Source organism: Prinia subflava, chromosome 2, assembly GCF_021018805.1.
Source record: "Prinia subflava isolate CZ2003 ecotype Zambia chromosome 2, Cam_Psub_1.2, whole genome shotgun sequence".
NCBI lineage: Eukaryota > Metazoa > Chordata > Aves > Passeriformes > Cisticolidae > Prinia > Prinia subflava.
The window spans coordinates 28,338,514-28,357,328 of NC_086248.1; the positions used below are offsets into that span (position 1 = coordinate 28,338,514).

General features: G+C 42.0%; 1 protein-coding gene across 1 annotated transcript in view; it reads left to right on the forward strand.

Moving 5' to 3' along the window:
- The first annotated feature begins 5,613 nt into the window (after nucleotides 1-5,613).
- ADGRB3 (adhesion G protein-coupled receptor B3) overlaps nucleotides 5,614-18,815 on the forward strand; it is a 440,870-nt gene continuing 427,668 nt past the window's right edge. Inside the window, exons 1-2 of the mRNA XM_063389429.1 lie at nucleotides 5,614-5,751; nucleotides 8,487-9,255. Of these exons, the coding sequence (XP_063245499.1) occupies nucleotides 8,502-9,255 (754 nt within the window). The 5' untranslated portion in view covers nucleotides 5,614-5,751; nucleotides 8,487-8,501. The remainder of the gene's footprint in view (nucleotides 5,752-8,486; nucleotides 9,256-18,815) is intronic.

An 18,815-nucleotide genomic window follows, 5' to 3' on the forward strand; every position in this document is an offset into this window, starting at 1 on the left:
CTACACCTTACAAAGATATCAGAAAGCTAGGGGGTGTTTAAGAGAAAAGTGACAAGAATTGTAGAAGCAGGGTTTTGTGGAAACAGAGTGGAATACCTTAAAATGATATTAAATAGATGCATGGCAAAAATATGACATAACTTCTAGAAGTAAGCCAGAATCTCACTTCTCCCTGCACTAATACAAGAATATGGTGACATATGAATATGCTGAATGACATAAAAAGCTAGCAAATCTAAGAGAACATCAGTTTTAACTTAGTGTTTATGCTGTTAGACTCATCATTTGATTATGTTGAGATGAAAAGAATTTAAGATTGAGAACAATAAGGTGCTTACAGGGAAAACAAGACTGTATGGAGTTAAACTAGCTAAATGAGTATTGCAGGGGAACTTAAACTTATTTGGAGACTTAAACAGAGCTCTGCATTCTGGAGACCAGGTGAGATTTTTTTGAAGTCAGATTGTCAAAACCAATTGTTTTCTGGGTTTTCTACATCTTCCTCACGATCCTCCAAGAGCCACCAGCTGTGGTAGGATGTTGTACAGGCCTTACACATGATTCAGACCCCTTCTGCCCATGTCCTTGGTGTCACCTATTCCGTGAGTTTCACTGCTTCTAGCCCAGTTATTGAATTTACTTGATTGAATGACATCAAAACACTTTAAACTAGTAGCAGAATTTAGAATTCCTTGTGAAAACCTTTGCTGAAGAAGTCATACAAAGAATGAAAACAAATAAGCAAGTAAATCACTGACTTTTTCAACTTGAAAACTGTCAACCAACCAAAGGTTTGATTGGATTTGGAAGGTGACATTACTGACGAAAAATCAACTTCCCAAAAGTAAATTATTATTTTTGCCAAAATTTTTCCATTTCAAAGTAGAACATTTTATTCACCCATGCCTCCAATTATGCTATACATTCTTGGGCACCATCTACTGGTGCTGCATTATTAATTAGCTATTAATGAATATATTAATCACATTTCTAATAAAATTAATTAGAATCATATAATATTTCCAAGTATATTTAAAATTGAGAAGGCAGACCATAGGCTATTATTTATTACATTAATCTTTCCTCTTAATAACAGAGAGAAAACTAATACTGGTAAAATTCACTTAGAATCTGAAATCATTAGAGAAATGCCATGATTCTCAATGATTTGTAACATCCTGGACTAGAAAACATATGCAAGTCCACGAAATTTTCCCAATTTGCATTTGTTGTTGGAACAACAAAGCATTTTTCTTCTTTTCTTATTTAGGTATTTAGTGAATTTTATAATACCTGCAACATGGCCAGCATCTTCCATTTTATTTCTTTGCTTCACACCAAATTACAGAACATTTCTCTTGAAGTGGTCACACTAGCTTTGGATTTAACATTTTTCCTGACTTGGAGCTGGGAAATACAGGTTGGTGCTCTGCAGAACATATAATGCAGAGTAAAAAGTCCACTCTTGCCAAAGGGGATTTTGAAGCACCTTTCATATCTGCAAAAAGTGGGATGTGGGAAACAGACCAGTGGCACTTTGTCATAAACGAAGAGGCTCAGTGTAACTATCTCTCAACTCTTACCTGTAAATTGAGTCTATAGCAACAGTTTCCTTTCTTGTGGACATAGAAGAACATATCTAAGGCTAATTCTGGAGTGAGTTAAACAGAATGATGATAATGATAATAATAATGAACAAAGTCTCCGTTGAAAACAATTTTAAGATTTTTTTTTTTAAATGTGTGCCTTCAGTATTGGAGACAGACTGTCTAATTTCCTTAAAGGAATGACACTGTAGACTGCAACAGTGACCTTTACTTGAAAAGAGTCCCCCTAAGGGTGACTGGTGATTGATTAAGAGAACAGTCCATTCTCCAAAGCCACTTGCTTTAAACTGTGTCCTTCCTTTTCAAATTTGCACCAAAACTGTCAGTGATAATTCCAATTCCAGCTGTGTTGAATCTTGTGCTATGTTCACTAAAATCTGGACTGAAATCATCTAGCTGCTGTCACCAAGGTACCAAAGATCTCAAAGTGCTTCTGCAGATTTGGGGGAGAAAACCCAAGCCATTTAATTTATTCCATCCAACATATTAAATTGGGTAAGCCTCATTTTTCTCATCAATACAGAAATTACTTAAAAACATTACTTTCCTCCCTCTTTCCTAGCTTGGATCAAGCCCAACTTTTCTGAAACAATAGCATTTTGTCTAGAGAGCAGCACTATAAATTTAGCATTCACTGTGTTGTGCCTATCCCTACAACACTACTACTGAGCAACATAACACTTCTTTCAGTGCCTTGATACTTTCTTTGTAGTACAGATGGCACCACATGTACCATGCAGGGCTGACAGCCCTCCCATGAAACCGTGGGATTGCATTAATACATTATTCCTAGGTTTTAACAGAGGTACTCAAACAAGATTGATCTATTCAATATTTCCAAATTATGTGCACAGATTCACTTTACATCTGCCCTTCAGGCTGTAGCTTATGAATAAATGCACACACAAAACAGGACCATTGCAAGCACAAGTGATCCACATGCCCAAATTAAACAAACATATTGTCACATTTCTACCTATTTATATTTTGCAGACTTAAACATATCCTGACTCTCACTTTAGACTATCAAAATAACATTTTATCTCAAATGCTGCATGACACCTGGCAAACAAAAAAAAAATTCTCAAATTGGCCTCAATTCCAATAGAAAAACACCTGCAAGTGGATTGTAGATATTTGTGTGCTCAGAAAAATGGTATAGCTTATTTAATGACTTAGTTCCAGTCATTAAAAACTGAATTGTTCAAGTCTAACCGCACAAATCTTGTAAAAAATCTTCAGTGCTGTGTGCTGCCATCCCATCCCACCCTGTCCCATCGCTTCCCACCCCTCTGCTCCTCAGCTGTCATAGCTGACCTAAGCATGACTTGTGCAACTTCCACCCTTTCCTTCACTTTGTGGGCAAGAGGTTAAGGAGTCTTCCACCTGGACTCCTCTCCAGCATTGCCATGTCTTCACAAAATTGAAAAGTTCCAGTTAATCGCTGGGTTGGAATACCTAGGAGATGTCTAAAGACAATTACTTACCATACATTGTGTATTCATTATTTTTTGATTTCCACTGACAATTAAAGAAGCTACAACTTGTCAATGTCATAGAAAACAGGTAAAAGAGTTCCTATAAGTTGTTTTCTTTCATGACTTACCTTACAGTTCTTAATTTAACGAAAAGGAGATGAAAATCTGTTTAAATACCGCATTGTATATACACCTGTCATTTATTCTGCTCATATCACCATGGCTATGAACAAAACTTCCCATTAAGTACTTTAGGCAACATGATGATCACCCACAGATAGTATGGAATGTCACCAAATGGGAGAGAAATAGATTATCTCTAAGGCAGTAACAGTTCAGTTTTCATTGCATTGCATTTGCTGGGCAGAGACCCTGAACATGCCTCACGTTTTCCTGGCTTTGGGTAGATATTCTTTGTTTTATTTTGACAACAGGGATATAACGGATTTATGGGTGTAAAAGCTAGCAGGGATATGGTTTACAGCCCGTACCTATGGAAAATACAGTAAAAAGCTATAACCGTGTTTCGGTTTACTTTGGTCGAAAGTGGATTGTGAGTAGCAATACCTCTAACCAGAATTTGTGCAGCATGTAATTGTAATCATAAAAGCTCTGTGTTACCGGAATTCAAACCTTGCAGGGGCTAGAACAGGACTGTAGGGGAGAAAACTGTTTGCTTTAAGGACTGATTGGTTTGGATGGCATCCAGAAATTTAAACTTTCATTTCATCGGGATGGGAGATCGTGTCCATAATCACACAGCCGTGTTTCATATAAACTTTGTTGGCCTGGAAAGGCTTCATTGCCCCACGAACTCAGCAGGGCCTTGTGTTCTCTGCAGAATGGCAGCAGTGAGAGCACACGGCAGCCAGGCTGAGCGCTGCTGACTGACAGCAGCATTTATTAAAATGTCATCTCCTAATTTTCACGCCGGATATCTGTTGTCGTGCAGACTGCCCCGATATCTCATGGCAGAGGGGAGAACCAGACCCGACCTGGGGAGCAGGAGAGACACAGCGGGACGGAAGGGAAAAGGAGCACACCCAATCATACCAAGATGTAGCAAAATTTAAATCAAAAACAAAAGAAAAAGGGGGGCGCCTTGCTTATGGCCAAGCTTTTTTCATGAACCTCCCCCGTCTGACCCCACCCGCCGCTGACGGTGCCGCCTCAGCCGCTGTCGCCCCGCAAACTCCGCTCTCAGCCGGGGCAGCGTCGCTCCCGCATTGGGCACGGCGCCGGGCGAGCCCCGCCGGCTCTCCATCCTTCTCCGTGCCAAGAGGGCGGCCGGCGGCGGCCGGCGGCAGCCGCGGGAATGGATGCGGCTGCGAGCGGGCACAGCCTCATCTCTGGCGGGGAACAAACACGGCGTTAATTGCAGCCGCGCTGAGAAAATCGCTATTGTTTCTTGTCAGAGGCGGGCGGCAGTTCGAGAGGGTTTACCCGGGAGCCCTGTATCAGTTAATCTGGATCGCGGGGCCGAGCCGACAGCTCCCGGGGCTGCGGCGAGGGGGAGGTTGTGCTTTGGAAGAAAAAGACAAGAGGAAGGAGATCAAGTGCGAGCTTCCCGCCCCGGCGTCCCCGTTTCCCCCGCTGCCCGCCCGCGGGTTTTTCCGCCGCCGGGGCGCACCCGGCCCCGGCGCTGGGAACGGCGCCCGGGAAAACGCGCGGGGCGCAGCGAGCGCCGCTCCCGGGACGCGCCGGGCGCGCGCGGCCGTGACGCGCGGAGCGCACGCGGGCCCGCCTGCCGGGGCGGGGGCGCCGCGGACACGCGCGGACACGCGCGCGCAGGCTCCCCCTCTTCCCCCCCCCCCACGCAGCGGGCGGCCGGGGGCGCGCGGGGGCGGGCGCGCGCGGGACGCGCTCGTGCGCGCGCTCCCGGCCCGGTTCCCACGGAGGCGGGCGGGCTCCGCACGCGCGGGCGCGCACACGGGCGCGCGCGCACGCCCAGGCAGAGCCACACGCAGCGGCAGAGACGCGCTCCCGCCGCCGCCGTGCTCCCGGCGCGCCCGGCGTTCGCACCGCTCCCCGCCACCGGAGCCGAGGACCCCCCGCCGCTGTCCGGCCATTAGTGCCTGAGGGGGGAGGAGGAGGGAGGAAGGAGGAATAAGTCTATTAGTAATAACAACAACAACAAAACCCACCAACAAATCCGCACTAGCGCCTTAGTCCTTCTCTCAGACCGTCGACTGCCTGACATCGCCGTGCATCGGGCTGCTGTGCCGAGACTTTGTTTCAAGTAAAAAAAAAAAACAAAAAACCAACCAACAAAAACAACAAAAAACCAAACAAAAAAACCTTCGCTTGCTCAGCCACTTCCATTTTTTCCCCTGCAGTCTCGCTGGTTTGAGGTGGTTGTTTTTCGGGTTGCTTTTTTTTTTTGATTTTTTTTTTCTGTTTTCTTTCCCTTCATGTGGTTGGATTTGGTGGATCCGGAGCCAAAGCTGATTTTTTTCCTCGGTGGGGTGTGCGTGTGGCGTGCGGGGATTTTCTCGCTGCGTTTTTATCTTCTGCTGCTTTTTTAAATCTTGGTTTTGAACCTGAGCCGGGAAAAATGGGAAACGGTGCTTCCGTCAGAAGGGGAATCTCTCCATCACTGTTGTTGGGACGTGTGCCTGTGGTGCTAGTGTTTTAGAGAAATAGCCTGACAGCTTTCGGAGTGGAAGGTAAGGGTGCCCGGGGCATTTCCATTTCCCATTTCCAGGGATTACGACTGGAGAGCTTTTAGCTTGGGATTCCGGGGAGGAGGCGGCGGAGGAGGGGGACAGGCTGTTGCTGAAGGATCGAGAGAGAGACAGCACATACGAAATGATCTCCGCATTTACTTCAGCGCTGCAGTTTAAAAGTTAGAGAAGTCCGTCTTGCGACAGGTCTGCTTCCCTGAGAGTAATTTCCAGCGAGACCGAGAAAACCTGAGGTTTGTGCACGATTGGGGTAATTTGTATGGGGGGGTGGGGGGAATTGTTAGGTTAATAGGAAGTTAAAATAAGAGAAGTGAGTGGGTCTTCTGTTGGGGGAAAAAAAATAAATGGAGTGATGGCGCCGTCTATGTTTGGCTAAACTACAGTGTCACCTAGAAAATCAGTTCGGGGAATATCCAAACTAAATGCCCGTTTCTTTTCAGCAGAAGAGGATTCTCCCCCTTCCCAAATGGGCAACCTTAAGCTTCTGTGGCCATTCTTTAACTCCCTCCTCCATGGAAAAGAAGTATCTTTTTAATCTGAGTGTCTTAATCCTTCCAGCGAGCAGGTTCGCTCTGCATCTAGCAATGCTGCAAACTAACTGAATGCTGCCAGCACACTCAGTTCGTGTGTGTGTGCATGTGTGTGCGTGTGTAATGCACACAGGGAGAGAGGGATAAAGACAGCGTTCTGTTTCAGTAGCCGTGCATGAGCAAATGCACAGCTCAAATGAGGGCTATTTGATTACATTTCTTCATAGAAAACAGCCTAGCACTGCAGAGGTCTTTATTTTTCTAGTGCAGATATTACATAGGATGGAAAAAGTCAGGGGCTTTTTTCATTTTCAAACAGAAAAGCAAGTAAGCTCCCTTTCTACTTTCCAGATTATAAAATTAATCCTTTTTCATGGGTGGAATTCTTAATTTAGACACTTATTGTCACATTGGCTTTCAACGCCTACACCATCCTGAATAACACTGCGCAGAACTGCATTGCCTGCAAAGTGCTTCAGCAAAGGGGAAATTGTTTCCAGAATTCCCAATAAGTTTCTCTTTTTAAAAACCTTAAATGCTGTACTAGCCCTGTTTGGAGAAGGAGAATCATGTTATTCATTGAGACGGATGCTCAGAAAGGAGAAAATCTGACCATGTGGATAGACCCAGCAGCAGCTCTGCTTTTTTTTTCTTTTTTTTTTTCTTTTTAAACCTCTGCTATAAAGAGGGTTAGAGTTGGTGCTGCTTTTTGCCCATTTCAGGATTCAGAGTTTGCATTATAATCTAGGAGATACGAAAATCTCTTCAAGGGAGCTTAATCCGGTGACTTGCTGTGTGTTACGCAATGGGAAACAGAAGATGCCTCGCTGTTTGGTGAGGAGATGAAAAGCTAGGCAAAGACACACATCAAAACTCAGTAACGGTGCCTATTGTATGTGTGCCTCTGCTTACAGAGCAACAGTGGAAGAGACTGCAATCTAGAGAGTTTTGAAATTAGGTTGGTATCGCTTCTTTCTGCTTGCATTTAAGAGCAGAAGGTGAAAAACTACTCATTTGTAAGAGATAAGCAACTTTTCAAAGGTTAATGCTGAAAACCTTCAACCTGAATTTTTTTGGATATCATTACGGAGGTAAATATAACTCAGGTTTGCTGTACTAACATAGGCCACTGTTAAAAGAACAGAGCATTGGAGACTGTGAGGGTTGGCAGGTGCAGTAAAAGATCTTTAATTGGAGATACTAGCAGAGAAAATGTAATATTTTCTTTCATTGTTTAAGCGCATGGCTGCAAAACACAGGAGCTAATGAGACAGTACAAGTAATTCGTAATAAGAGGGCAAGTGCAGTCCAATAGGTGCAGAGATCCTGCTGTAGCACAGCCAGTTATACAGAGCTACTGATTGTAATACTAATACTGTGATCCATTTTATATATCCTTAGAGGCTGAAGCACACTGAAATTATTACCTTAAAAAACTGGCATTTAGTGATCGTGTCAGACCAGCAGTAGTGATATCCATCTTTGTTTCTTTCTTCAGTAGTGTCAAAATTTTATTAATGCATTAATCTCAGCATTTGCTGCCTTGTTAGAGACTTCTGTATACCAGGCAGCCAGGGTGAAGACATGTAGGCATATAGGAGATAATGTTCCATTTTTAACAAATACTAATTGGTACATTTTTAAATTATAGCTGTCATAATTCAGTTACTTCTCAGACTTAAGAGAAAAATAATACATTAAAAAATCTTCCAGATTTCTTTTTCCATTCTGGTGAGATTCTGCATGTGCATATCGTATATGCTCATACATTACTCTAGCAGATTCATTATTTACTTTTTGAATAAATAAATAAATAAATAAATTTCTCTTCTCTTGGTCTGCCAGGTAAGGCGTCTAGGTTTTTACTTAGACTTTACTTAGCAGTTCTAGTCCACGCCATGATGACTAAATCCTAGAGAGGAGAGGACATTCCTATTAATAATCTAATAGATGTTGAGTTCTAATTTGTCTGTGGGAGACGTGTCTGTGGCGATGGCCACGTGATGGCGCTGTGCACACAGCGGCAACCCCGGCCCTTGCGTTATAAAATAAAAATTACCTGCCCTTCTTTCTGAAAGGGGCTCTAACTGCAAGCTTGAAAACAGCTGGCTCGAATATTGGAAGGAGTTTGGTTTTCTATGCGTGAAGAATTCTACTTGCATTTTTATTTCATTTCATCTCCTGCAGGCCAAATGACATAGGATGAAGGCTGTTCGTAATTTGCTGATTTATATATTTTCCACCTATCTACTGGTTATGTTTGGATTTAATGCTGCCCAAGACTTCTGGTGTTCCACGTTGGTGAAGGGGGTCATTTATGGATCGTATTCTGTAAGTGAAATGTTTCCTAAAAACTTCACAAACTGCACTTGGACGCTGGAAAATCCAGATCCAACCAAATATAGTATTTACCTGAAATTTTCCAAAAAGGACTTCAGCTGCTCCAACTTTTCCCTCTTGGCTTATCAGTTTGATCATTTTTCTCATGAAAAAATAAAGGATCTTTTAAAAAATAACCATTCTATAATGCAGCTCTGCAACTCCAAGAATGCTTTTGTATTTCTGCAGTATGATAAGAATTTTATTCAGATACGTCGTGTCTATCCTATCAACTTCCCAGGATTACACAAAAAAGAAGAAGACCAAAAATCCTTCTTTGAATTTTTGGTGTTGAACAAGGTGAGCCCAAGCCAGTTTGGGTGCCATGTGTTATGCACTTGGTTGGAGAACTGCTTGAAATCTGAAAATGGGAGAACCGAGTCCTGTGGGATCATGTATACAAAATGCACCTGCCCTCAGCATTTGGGAGAATGGGGAATAGACGACCAGTCCCTGGTGTTGCTCAATAACGTGGTGCTGCCCCTCAACGAGCAGACGGAAGGCTGCCTGACCCAGGAGCTGCAAACCACCCAGGTCTGCAATCTCACCAGAGAAGCCAAGCGGCCACCAAAAGAAGGTAGGTGCTTCTTGGAGGGGGGGCTGAATGCCATGCCAGTGTGTAAGTCGTGCTGCCAGCTCTCTTTAATACTCACATTCGTTTCAGTTGCTCTCCACTCTGGCTCTCCTCTAGATGAGGTGAAAGGGCTGGAGAAGATGCACTCTCCCTTAAAGGCAGGGAAGGCTGCATTTTCATTTCTAAACTGGCCTAACCTACAGCATATAGTTCTGCTGAGCACCGTTGAAACTCCTCACAAGTAGGATCCATCTGTTTAAAGGCCTCACTTACAGTAATGCCCACAGGTGGTGAGCCAGAAATCCCTCTCCCCCTCACCACCTCTTTACAGCAACCACCTAACTGCAAAAGCTTGGCCTTCTAGATGTGATCCCTCGACTTTGCAAGGAGAACATTTCCAAAGGCATTCAGGCAACCTGACCAAAAGACCAAGAGATTTACCATGTTCAGGACACCTGGTCACTGAACCAGACCTCAGCAACCTACAAACCTACCAAGAGCAAATGCAACTCCTTAGGGTGCAGCCTCTGCCTGACGTGCCTGGCGAGGCGAGGCACTGCACAGGCAGGACATGCTGGTTTCACCTCCTGGGAGCTCTGTGAAGGGCCCACTGGCTGCTCCTGCACCCATTCTCCAGGCAGTCTCAGCTCCTGGAGATGAAAGCTCAGAATCTGCTTGCAGTCTTAGCGAGGAGGGGGTTGTGATGTGTCATTCCCAGCAGCTGCTCCAGTCCCAGCAGCTGCTTCATGGCCCTGCTGGAAAGAGGGGAGGGGGTGCTGTGGAGGGGTGGGGAGGCAGGGGTCCAGCAGTTGGCGTGGCAGCCCTCCACCTAGTCCCTCTGCTACATGCCTCCCATTTTCGCCTGGCATTTTGGGGAGGTTGGGGCGGGAGGGCAATCTTTAGAAGGGCGTTGAGGGGTTGTGAGGCAGGGAAAGTGTGCGTTGAACATAGATGGGGGCTCTGGATGCAGGCTCTTGGCGAGGGGGTCCTTCAGAACTGCCACGCGGGAATGGGGGGAGGATAGATCATCGAGCCTGGGGTATTGCATTTTAATGCAGGAAATGTTCCCTCTCTCCTTGTTTTTTGCATAGCCACAAAGCTCTCAGTCTGTGGCGAGGCAGTGCCAAGCTCCCAGCCCCCCTAATAGAAGTTGCTTTGTGGAGGAATGTAACATTGACACGTTGTTAGGAGAGGATTTTCTTTAAGGGCAGCCAAGCCCCAGTGCTGTGGGAGAAGAAAAGCTGAACTTGCTCCAGCTGCCGCGGTGCCAGCGGCCAAGGGCAGGGCCGGGGGAGGGGAAGGCTGGCGAGTGGGACACTCGGAGCGTCCTGCGGCTCCGCGCTCTCCCGAACCCCAGCAGCCCGGCATCACAACGGGCGGGGGAGGCCCGGCTGCCGCAAAAAAACCTCCTAGAGACGCTCGATCAGTGGCAGGGATGGCGTTTAACATCGTTTAGTGCTAATTAGTGCCCGGGGAGGCGGAGGCAGCCCCTGCGCAGCAGGCGGAGCCGGCGGGAGCCCGGGCGCTGCGCGGGGGCGCGGGGCTCGCACCGCCCGTCCGCGGCCCCAGCGCGGGGCGGGAGGCGCCCCCGCTCAGCCTCGGCCGTGTGTGTGCGGGGAACCGCGGGGAACCGCGGGGGAACCACGGGCAGCCGCGGCCCCCGGCGAGAACACGGAGGGGTACGCGCGCAGGAAGCGCGGCGGCGGTGCGCGGGTCCAGCAGGACCGTGCGCAGGGGCGGGAGGCACGGCGAGCAGCATCCCTCCTTCCCCCGCCTCCCATCCCCGCCTTCCGCACCCGCTCCCTCGGGGGCTGGGGGCCAGGGGGCGCATTGGGTGCCGGGGGCCCTCACAGCTCTCCCCAAAATACACTGAATTCCAAGGGGATGAGTGTATCCAGGTTAAAGCATCTGCTTCAGAAATGTACTTAGTTGAAAGGACACGGGAAGCTTAGGGCAAGCATTTCTTTGGGTTTTTTGCAGCCCTTAAATTTTGAAACATGTTGCCAGCGTGTTTTCCTTCCAATTTCAGACATGTTTTAATTCTTCTTTTAAAACCCCGACTCTTGGGTTTTTCTTTATATGAGCTTGAGAAACGGCATTGTTAGAGAGGGTGGAAATTTCATTTGGTAGGTGCAAGGTTTGATTTGCTTGTTTTTACCATTCTATTTAGTGGGGCCAATTTTGTATTGATGAAAATTTTTACAGTATTAGAATTACTTGAATATTTTGTTTCATTCCTTTAATGCACTTTGAAATTGTTCATTAGATTTTTACTCAAAGTTATAATCAGTTTGCAAATTAAGCCTCACAGTACTTCTCAGCACTAAGCTTTTTGTTTTCCACTCAGTATCCAAAGCATTTTTCCCTTTCCCCAGAAGGCTAAAAATCTGCAAGAGATGTGTGTTTAGTCTTTGTTTTCTGTAGGTACAGTCGCATTCATTAAGCACATCAGTCAGGTGTATCTGTATGTAAAAAGCTGGTTTGTGGTTCTGATCAAGCCCTTACTGAGGGGTCAACACATAGAATATTCTTACTACGAACGTGATGCAGTTCATTGCTTCTGTCAGCGAACATTAAGGCAAGAAATACAAATTTTGTTTACACAGATAATCTAGTTCAAGTTGGATTGCCACAGATAGCGTAAATAAGGTAGACCAATAACTAAGAAATGGTTGTTACAGTTCATAGTGGCAATTGAAAGTGCAATTTTGGTAGTGTAAGTTGAGTTTTAAGTTTGTGAAATGGAGTTTACTATTGAGAGAGTGCTCTAGATTTGGTAAGACTGTGAGAAGACTTTCATGAATTTGTGCATTATTTTGAGGTTTTGTACTGACATTGCCTAGAAGTGACTTTTGGAAAGGAATTGCAAAGACCTGACAGCTTTCTAAGTATTATGCAAACCTTCCCATCCATCAGATTTGCTTTCATCAAGCTTGACTGTATGAAGTGTAAAATCTTTTCCCAAAACCATTTCCAGTCCCATTTTAGAACTCTTATGTAAATAGCATTTAGATTAGAGCCAACTGTTTCTATTTTGAACCTCTGAAGATTTCTACAATTTTGAATATGATAAATGGCTTAGGAAAATGGATGAAAGTCGGCATTTTTCCTTTTTAAGAAGTGTTGCATTTTACAAAAGACGTGACAAGTATACAATGGATCATTGTGTTTCTAAATGTGCTGAAGTGTTGAACAATGAACGGATCTAGGTCAAAAAAGTAGAAGCTGTAACTATTGCTTTTTAATAAAATGGTTTGGAAATACGTGGTTTATTCAGCATTTCTTCTGTAGGAAGATCATCTTTGGTGTCATTGATTAAGGCAGTATTGAACATGGCTACCATTTCACTTGGACCCAGTTTCCTTGTACCTAGATCCTTTTCTGTGGCCTTACATTTGAGATGCTTACCCTAGATCAAAGCACTGGTAAAGAGATCTCAATGAACACTTTGGTGGATTCCTAAATTTAAGGGCTGTGGGGAATTTGTCCTCTTGTTCTTCGGTGCTGTGACTGAAGTATGTATGGCATGAAGTTTCTGTCAATTAACAGGGCTCAGTTCCAAGTCTAGTAGACATGTAAAGACTTCTTATGTAGTCAATCCAAGAGAGAATCCAAAAATATTTTTTTTCTTATTGTGGCCAAAATATTATTATGGAGTGTTGTAATAGTTACTTAGACAGAAACTATGGAGAGCTTTCTGTTGTGTTTACTTGCAAATCAGACAGGGTTCCTCCTGAAAGAATGGAAATAATTCTTTGTCCTGTTACTTACATACAGGAGAGGAGAAGGGATGTTCACTTGTATTAAATCTCAGCATATGGAAGCTTAATCTTGTATCTCATGTTCAGATGGTCTAAAATAATTTTAGTAGGGATATTTTATTATGCTAGAAATGTAACATAGAACTATTTTGTCAGAAATTCTAAGAGCTAACTGTGTACTAGCATTTCAGTATTCAGCAACTGATTTTTTTGTTCCTGATTTCAAATCTGACAACAACACGGAGATCTTAACAGAGGATTTACTGTAATAGATGTGTCTTAAAAATAATAATTTATGTCATGCTCTTGAATAATGGTAAGATGTAGGATGCAGACAGTTTTATAGAACTTTCATGATATGCATGCATTTATCTATATGCCATTTCATGAATGCCCACTTCCTGTTGCACACATTTGAGATGAGTTCATAATATTAATCACATACCCAGAGGTCACTAGCTCAATGAGGAGGCTGGACATCAGAAAGTCATAGCCAGTAATACCATGTCATATCATAGCTCCATCACAGGATTAAAACTGTTAAATCAGTGAAGGATTTGTCTACTAAGACCAAAAATTACAAAATGGAGTCTAACAACCATATATTTTGAAAGGAATATTTACTATTTAGTGAGCAACAACTATTTCAGACTAAAGTAAAATTTAGAAAATCAAAAAGTAAACAGTTGTCCAAAATATTGAATGAGTACAGTAACATACTTGAAAGAGGCTTAATAATTTTTATATCCTTCTGCTTGCAGTTGGGATTTATGCATGAGTTCAAGGGGACAAAGGAGGATGAGCACTAAGGGAAAAACACACTTTCGAATTTTGTGTGAAGAGTATTTTTCATTATATTTTACAAAATACTGTTTAAAAACCTATAACTGATATACTGAAATAAGTGGTTACCATGCAGGTTGTGAGTAGTTTTAAGCAGTTTTGTTATTACACTCTAATGAGCAGTTCGATCTCAGTGAAAATCTGTACTATAAAGAAAAAATTCATTTTCACTTTAAATATTTTTAACCTAAGTATTGTTCCTGCTAAAATGCTCAAAACCATCATAGAAACAGTAATAGAATCAGTTAAAGAGATCATGTTTGTGAGTCTTGTTTCCCATGGAAGGAAATATTTTTAAATCTCGTATAGATTCCTGTGTGCTACATACTATGCCCTATTCTGACTTTCTTTGCTAGAAGAAAATGATCACCCTAAAACTTTATATTTCTAATACATATTTGAGTCATTCTGAACCACTCATAATAGAGTACTTTATCACAGTCATGTGAATTTGATTTCAAATTCTTTTTTTTTTGAAGCAGTGCACTGTAGAAAAAGCATTAATGATCATTAATCAATAAGCCTTACCTTTGTTTTAAATTATTATATGTGATTATCACTAATGACTGTACTTTAGTTTGTGCTGTATTGATTATTTCCACCTGATTTACTTCAGTAAACTCTGAAGATTCTTGTTTTGATGTAAAGTTTTGAAGTTTGTGTGCAAGAGTAATCAGCACTTCATGTATGTGTATTTGGATCAATCTGTAAGTGAATTGTCTGAGGCTTTGAAAAAGAAAAATACCCAGACCATTTCCTTCATGATACAAAAAAGCCTGTATCAATGGCTTTGCTTCCAGTTATTTAAATACTTTATTAGTATTAGTAAATATATTTCTCTCTCTCATTATCAGGTGGTAATTTCTTTGGTATCACAGGTTCTGTTAGTATTTTGTTCAGCACTGCTCACACACTAATGAGATGGCATATTATTTTTTGGGAAAAATCAGCTGGCTTCAGTCTTACGTCTGCCTAGTAGGGATACAGGTGTCCTGTATAGGATTTGAATAGCAGTTTTTTTATCAACTCACTGTTTAAAACATTCATAGATTCAGCTGAATCGTGTGTTATAACCCAAACCAGGATTTTAGTTTCTCAACCTGTTACTTTTGCTTGAATTAAACCTCTGTTTGTGTACATTACTGCACTCAGACATTGGAAGACCCGCTCTCAACTGGGCATAAATACTGCTACAAACCTCCACTCTAAGGAACACAGGGCATAAATAGAAACCAGTGATAAGAATGGGCAAGGTATCGAAACAAATCAAGTGTTCAGAATGAAGTCAAACCAAGTATCCAAATTAGGAACAGAATTCAAACTGTCTTGCTGCTGCCTTCAGTGAACAAATGCTTGACAAAACTGAGTTCTGTACCATCAGGTATTTCACACCAGTCATACCTCCTTTGTGGCCTTTCTTGTAGCAGTATCTGTGCCTTTTGTCTTCAAATTCTTCCAATTATCTTTTGTCTGGGTGGAAAAGGTCCACAATCTGTTTACTGTATTTTGGACCTTGCCCTCTGATTTTGTTGTGCTTTTGACAAATGTGGAAGTGTTCCAGTATAGAACAGCCATTAGCAGAAGTTGATGTAGATTCTGCTTATACAGTGGGATTTCAGTTGTTAAGTCTTAGTGACATTACATGGAATTATATTATGGCATAATGCAGGTACTGCATTTTTTATTATTATGAAGTGGTTTATCCCTATGTATTTCTATTTTATGTGTTTATGTAATACAGTGATTATATGATGTTTTACATTCAATCTGTTCTCCTGTGCTCTTTTAAAAGCAATTTATCCTCTTCTGTTCAAATCTATCCATATTGCTGTTTCCTGCTTGCAAAAGCATGGAAAAATCTGCTTTGTGTGTGGGTATACACAGAGGAATTTTCAGAGGAGACTTTCTTTTTCTCTTCTCAGGGAGTTAAATTTATGAAGTTTATTCAGCTGTGTTTTATCAAAGGATTCCAACTCAAAGTTGTTGTAGCTCTCAAATTGGAGTTTAGTTGTTCATTTATAAATATGCAGTAATTGTAATAAAACAAAGGTCACAGCAGAATTCCATTGAGCATTGTTTGCATTCATTGTTAACAAGAAATATAAAATGCTCTTTAGGACAGAGACAGTTGTACATGATATAAAATACAAATCTACAAATTATGCATCACTGATTTATGAATATTTCAGAGTTTCAACCCTTTCTGATGTTAGTTTAATCTCAAGAGGAAGACAGTCAAATTTTTCAAAGTCATTCTCAGTTTTGTTAATCTTTTAGAGAAGTTATAAATAAAGTTTTTGTCAAATTACTGACACAGATTTCTGATGGACTAGCCACCATCAGAATTAATAAAAACAATAATGACAGGGTACGAGATCCATGTTGTTAGTTTGCTCTGCAAAGGCCAAGTTATTGTCCTCATTCAAGACAAATTCACCATTCTATCAATATAATTTGGTCGAAGCACAGATTAGATTAGACCCCATGAAAGAAGTGTGAAACAGTAATAATGTGTTTGCAATACCAAAAGCAAATGATTTCATTATCTTTATTTATAAATTATTTTTTTTATTTCTGCTGTAGCTTTACTTTTGACACCATCGTTGACATTTGGTGGAGCAAAGCAGATGTACTTTCAAGAAAACTGAGTTATGTAACTTCTTACTGCATTTCTTTCCGTTTTAGCTGGTTAGTTAGTCTCTGTGTGCCTTATTTCAGTTTCTTTTTCATTATCTGGAAGGGAAAAAAGGCATGTGATGCACTCAAATTAGTATTTCTTTGATGGTGTTGAAAATGTGTGCAGCTGAAATTTGGAAGCAAGCTATTCTCAGTAATTAAGTCAAAATTTTATTTATATCTCCTAGAAAGGGCAGAAACAACAAAAATATAAAATATGAATAGCATCTGTTTTCTGGTAGCTCAATAGAAAATTGGTGACAATGGGGTGAACGTGTTACCCACTTTGGGGCAATATTTGCTAATTTTCTCTATAATTCTTCAGGAGATGTGAAACGTCTTGGGAGCTGATTGGTACCTGTTGTTCTTCACATACTGCTAGCTCATCACTTATGTAGGGATGCATCTACATTATTATTATTATTATTATTATTGTTGTTGTTGTTGTTGTTGTTGTTGTTGTTATTGTGTAGAGATACACATACATTCCTTATGTTCAGCAGGAATTTGTTAACCATTGTCACCAGCTGAGGTATGCTATAACAAGTTGGTTGTGAGAATCTGAGGCCCCATTGTGGCTTTAGTGCTTTCCCTTTCCTGAGTTATGTGAGTACACCATCCAAGTAGAAAACTGTTCACCTGAGGTTTTCAGATGTATGATCTTGATGTTGGGCAAGCAAGCTATTAATGGCCCAGCTTCCACTGGAACCTAAAAGTGGCACAAAGAAGAGCTGGGGAGAAGCAGCAATGCTGGTTCAGCACATTTAAAATTTGCTTAGGTAAAAAAAAGTCTATCAAGTGTGGTCAATACATGTTACCCTTGCCTGCTCTTTTCAACAGGTTGGCAGCCAATTACATAATACTGTGTTTCTAGGCAGTTGCACCATGTTTGATTACAGTATTACTGGCAGATCCTTCAAAATAGTGTCCAAGATACATGTTTATCCAGGGCTTCCCACTGATGATTAAAGAGTGGTGCAGATCTTTCTGAAAGTGTGCACAAAGTGCTTGGGGATAAGTCAGTGAAGCCTTTGTAGCTCATTCCAGTAGTACAGCTAAAAAGGGTTTAAATTACAGATTAAAAAATCAGAGAATCTAATTCATGCTGTTTATTGGTTATAAAAAAAAAAATACTGCTTTGTGCAAGAATACATTTTCCTGAAAGGCTTTTGGAAAATCTTAAGTCTGAATATTTCACATGAAATATTTCTTTGAATCCTAAATGGTTCAATTTTTTTTTATATAGTGTTTTCTTCTCTACCCTATTCTTTTCATTCCCTTCTGTGTACTGCACACAGAGAAGATTTTAATTGTCTGCAAAGCTGGGCACTTCAGCTTGAACTGTAACAAGTTGTGTTTTTATCCTTGGAAGTGTTTTGTTTGTTCTGTGGCATTGGCTGATATCTGCAGTAACTGGCAAACATACAGATGCTCCGTACTGGTGTGTTTGAAGGTTGATAGATGTGCTTTGCACTGACAAAGGAGAAGAGGGAAAATGTTCAGCACTGCAGGTGTAATGTGAGTACACAGCCTTGTCCAGCTGGTCTGTCTGCATCAAGTGCCTAGGAATTCACTAATAATACAGGGGGTATCATAAAGTTCCACTCTCCTTGGAAGGGATGAAGGTGCCAAGGCTGGGATATTAGCCAATCCCAGCAACTGATAAGGTTGTGAGAGTTATGTATGGGGCCATAGGAGTTCAGTGGATTATGCTATTATTTGGGTTCATAAATGCAATAAATAGTGGTTATACCTCTTGAAGCAGAATAATGCCCGGAAAAAAATGATAGTTATTGGCTTGGGAGAGTTTAATATACCTAAAAATAATTGGAGCCTGCTCTGAAACCAGTGTTCTCCTGTCTTGTAAATGAATTTTCAATTACATATTCACTGAATTTTTAATATTTTCACAAAAATTGGAGCAGCTTCATAACTGGGAAAAATCAACTATATTCCTATACCTTGACCAAACAGAACCTTCTGAGAAGCAGAGCCAGATTGCTGCAAGTGCTGCAGTTGTTTACAGGACATTCAGGTTTGGGTTGACAGTTTATACATAGAAGATTATGAAAGGAGGGTGCCCCTATAAAAGGAGGATGCCATCTCTGGTTGTGTTGTGTGCAAAGCTCGGTCATCTGGTGTGATCCAAGACCACCTTTTGGAGTCACTTCTCACAGAGAGGCAACACCCAGACCTTGTGTGCACCTTGCTCAGGTTGCCTCATGGCTCTTAAACACCAGCGGGTGTGGGCTGCCCTGGGATGCACATTTTGGAGGTCCTCAT